We start from the raw sequence: 4,096 nt of genomic DNA, 5'->3' as shown, positions 1-4,096 counted from the left end.
CTTGATGAGCATAAGAGACTTCTTTAAAAAACATTACAAGTCTTACTGATCCCAAACTTTTGGCCGGTAGTGTGTGTGTGTGTGTGTATATGTATATATATTATATATATATATATATATATATATACACACACACACACACACACACACACACACTGTATTTAATTAATACAAATTACAGTAAAAACAATAATATTGTAAAATATTATTAAAATAACTGTTTTCTATTTGAATATGTTTTCAAAGTGTAATTTATTCTTGTGATGGCAAACCTGAATTGTCAGCATTATTACTCCAGTCTTCAGTGTCAAGTGATCCTTCTGAAATCATTCTAATATGCTGATTTGGTGCTCAAGTATCATTTTGTATTATCATCAATGTTGATAACATTTCAAAATATTTTTGTGGGAATGGTGATATATTTTTTTCAGGATTCTTTGAGTAGAAGGTTCAAAAGAAAATCATTTTAGATTTACTTTTATACTTCTGATTTTACACTTTTATTTGAAAATAAAAAAATCATGAAAAAAAGAGATTTTCATCATGTGACAACATTAAATTGTTCTCAGATACTGTTGAGTTATGTTTAGTAATATTGTGAAATTCAATTCATGTTTCTCTCTATTGACAGTTTTTCCCTGTGCCTCTGCAAACTCTCTCAAAAAGGATTGTTCAGTCCAGACTCAACAGCACCCTGGTTGGGGTTTTTACAACCGTCCTGGTCTTTCTCTCCGCTTTCATTAACATTGTGAGTCTCACAACAAGTCTTAACCTCAGGATTGTGTGCCTTAATGCCTCTGATATTTAGTTATTTCATACATTACATCTGAAAATATTTAAAGACTTTCAGGTGTAAAGAGAGAATTGCAAAAAAAATTGAAATCTATTTAAAAAAATTGAAATAGTTTTGCAATCATGTATAGTGTTGCTAGTGGCGCTGAAATCATATAGTTTTAAGTAATTGACTTTTAACATTGAAGTGCTTCACAGTTTGTTAATGTGATCTGTAGTGATTAAATGAAATACTGTCATGTACTTTTATCTGAGAAAATGTTTGTCTGTCCTGTAGTTTACCTGCAGTACGGATGACCTGAAGACATGTTTAGGGCAGGAGTTAAACATCAGCCCCAGCGTTGTAAATGCTTGCCATGTCCGCAGCTCTTCCTTCAACTACTCTCTCTGGTCTCAGGGCAGCCTCTGCAACAGCTTGTCACCCACCTGCAATTTCCCAGAGGTGTGGCACTGTTCTCAGATCAGTTTAGTTTTGTAACATAGTGAATAGTTTAAGGAATAGTTCACCCAAAAATGTACTCAACTTCAGGCCATCCAAGATGCAGATGAGTTTGAGTTTTGAAATTTAGCATTACCTCACTTGCTCACCAAAGGATCCTCTGCAGTGAATGGGTGCCGTCAGAATGAGAGTCCAATGAGTCCAAACAGCTGAAAAAAACCTTATAATACACAAGTAATTCAAAACGACTTCAGTCCATCAATTAAGTTGGTTTTTAACTTCGAACCATTGCTTCTAGTTGGAATACGAGTCCTCTATCCATAATATTACTTTCTCCAGTGAAAAAAGTAATGAATCGTCTGAATCAGGAGAGAAATATCCACAGATCAAGCGTTGTTAACTAGCAAAAACAGTCCAAAACAGTTCTAAACTAATATGTTGGTCGATTTTGATGTGAGAGCACAACAGGGGATGTACTTTTTTGTATTGGAGGATACGTTATTGAATTAAGTTCAAACGTCTTAATTACGGATTTGTTTATTAGAAAAATGCAGCTTTTCGCTTCACAAGGTTATAAACTCATCATCTTGGATGGCCTGAGGGTGAGTACATTTTCAGCAATTGTTCATTTTTGAGTGAACTATTCCTTTATATAGTCCGTGAGCAGCTTGGACTAGCTACTAACTCATTTGGACCTGCTTGAAACTAGCTAATAGTACCATGTTCCATGCCTGACAACTTAAATCGATATTTTCCAGCAGTGATAGGCCTTTACATTTATTTTTCATAGTTGTAATTTTAGGCACTGCTCTGAAATGCTTGTCTTTTGATAAATCATATATAGAATAAGTTAAGGGGAAAGAGAGACTAATGCCTGAATGTTTTTCTCTTTCGACAGTATTTCTCTTCATGTGTGCTGCTCAGTTTACTGGCCTGCTCAGTGTTCCTACAGATCAGCAGTATTGGTAAACTCTTCCTCATGCTCTTCATTGAGATCCTGTACGTGCTCATCATGGAGGTGCCTGAGGTCAGCCTTTTTGACAACGTGGACCTGCTGGTCATGGCCAATGCTATGTGAGTATCTAGATTTTAGGCTAGTTGCACAATTACTTGGATCAGCATCGCCCTCCTCATCATCATCATTCCTATCATATACTCTATAGAAAATTTCGATTTTTTTTTTTTTTTTGAACATTAAGGTTGTCTTGTGTTGACTTTTTTTTTATTTTTTTTTATGGATTGTTAGAACATGTCCCTACCAAATTTAAGGGACTGCTAAATATTCCCTAACATGTTTTAGATCACAGTTGTGACTGAATGCAATACACACACACATATACACACACACACACACACACACACACATATATATATTTATATATATATATAAAAGTTTGGGGGTTTTTTTACATTAAAAAAATTGTTTTTGAAAGAAATCTGCTCGCAAGGGCTGCATTTATTTGATAAAAAAACAGTAAAACGGTAATATTGTGAAATATTACAGTTTAAAATATATATTTTCCATTTTAATATATTTAAAAATTTATTCCTGTGATGCAAAGCTGAATTTTTTTTACTTAATTACTCAGTCCCCAGTGTCACATGATCCTTCAGAAATCCTTCTGATATGCTGATTTTTTTCCTCAAGAAGCATTTCTTATTATCAATGTTGAAAGCAGTTGTTCTGCTTAATATTTTTAGTGAAAACCGTGATACATTTTCTTTCAGTACTCTGATGAATAGAGTTCAAAAGCATTTATTTGAATTTAATCTATCTTTGCTGAATAGAAGTTTTAATTTCCAGACTTTTGGACAGTAGCATAAGTAGGCACAGTATCAATTTTCACAGTATCAATTGCTGTAATTCAGTCAACTTTAGTTTACAATGATATATAGCCATGATAATGAATCCTCTGTTGAATGTTTACTTGCTGGTTTGTCTTATCAGTTGAACATAAAGTGTTGTCTGCTGTGCTCTGTCCATCTGATACATTTGCTTTTTCTTTCTCTTCACAGAGAGTATATTAATGGAACAAGGTAAGATAAAATCAATGAAATATAAACCCAGATCTCAAAGAAATGGCAGTGAGCATGTTGTTTTTATTGCATGACTATAAAGATTGCCGTCACCATAGGAATGAATGAATGAATGAATGAATGAATGATATTAATCATGTTAACAGATTAACATGTATGTGATTTGATTTGAATGCTTTGTAGCGTCTGGACCAATCAAACACACAATTTTTCATTTGATTATCAGGAAATTAACGTTCTTAGAATTGACAGACAGTTGACCCTGAGAGGTCAGCTAAATATCTACAGCGGATCTAAATATTTATAATTAATTATAACTAGTTATGATTAATTATTCATATTTCCCCATGAGCTGATTCGCAACAGCTTTATCATGCTGTTGCCTTTTAGTGTGAAATCATTGATGCTCAGCGCTCTGTATGTTGTAGCTGTGTGACAGACACGCGGGTTCCTCTAAAGATCATGACTCCAGTCGTCATCACGGTCTTTGTGCTGGCGCTCTACCTTCATGCACAGCAGGTGGAGTCTACAGCCAGACTGGATTTTCTCTGGAAGTTACAGGTCTGTTTATCTTTGTATGACTTTGCAATAATGCAGATATTTTGTGAAAAGCTGTTAAATATGTATTGCCGTCCATCAAATATTCAAAGGTCTGGGGTCTGTAATTTTTAAAGGAGCAAGGATATATATATATCATTTTGGAAAAGTGACTATATAGATGTATACATGGGTGTACAGCAGCATAACAGTACCAAGCAGCACTAAATCAGCATATTAGAATGATTAATGAAGGATCATGTGACACTGAAGACTGGAGTAATGACTGCT

At 34.3% G+C, this 4,096-nt stretch overlaps 1 protein-coding gene across 1 annotated transcript in view; it reads left to right on the top strand.

The window, feature by feature from the left end:
- The window catches only part of LOC107661140 (adenylate cyclase type 5-like), an 88,869-nt gene that overhangs the window by 81,543 nt on the left and 3,230 nt on the right, over nt 1-4,096 (top strand). Inside the window, exons 13-17 of the mRNA XM_016450608.1 lie at nt 632-748; nt 1,070-1,234; nt 2,130-2,305; nt 3,248-3,268; nt 3,697-3,829. Of these exons, the coding sequence (XP_016306094.1) occupies nt 632-748; nt 1,070-1,234; nt 2,130-2,305; nt 3,248-3,268; nt 3,697-3,829 (612 nt within the window). The remainder of the gene's footprint in view (nt 1-631; nt 749-1,069; nt 1,235-2,129; nt 2,306-3,247; nt 3,269-3,696; nt 3,830-4,096) is intronic.

Source organism: Sinocyclocheilus anshuiensis, unplaced genomic scaffold, assembly GCF_001515605.1.
Source record: "Sinocyclocheilus anshuiensis isolate Anshui unplaced genomic scaffold, SAMN03320099.WGS_v1.1 scaffold2056, whole genome shotgun sequence".
Classification (NCBI taxonomy): domain Eukaryota; kingdom Metazoa; phylum Chordata; class Actinopteri; order Cypriniformes; family Cyprinidae; genus Sinocyclocheilus; species Sinocyclocheilus anshuiensis.
Note: the sequence above shows the minus strand (reverse complement) of the source record. Positions and strands in the feature narration are given on the sequence as shown.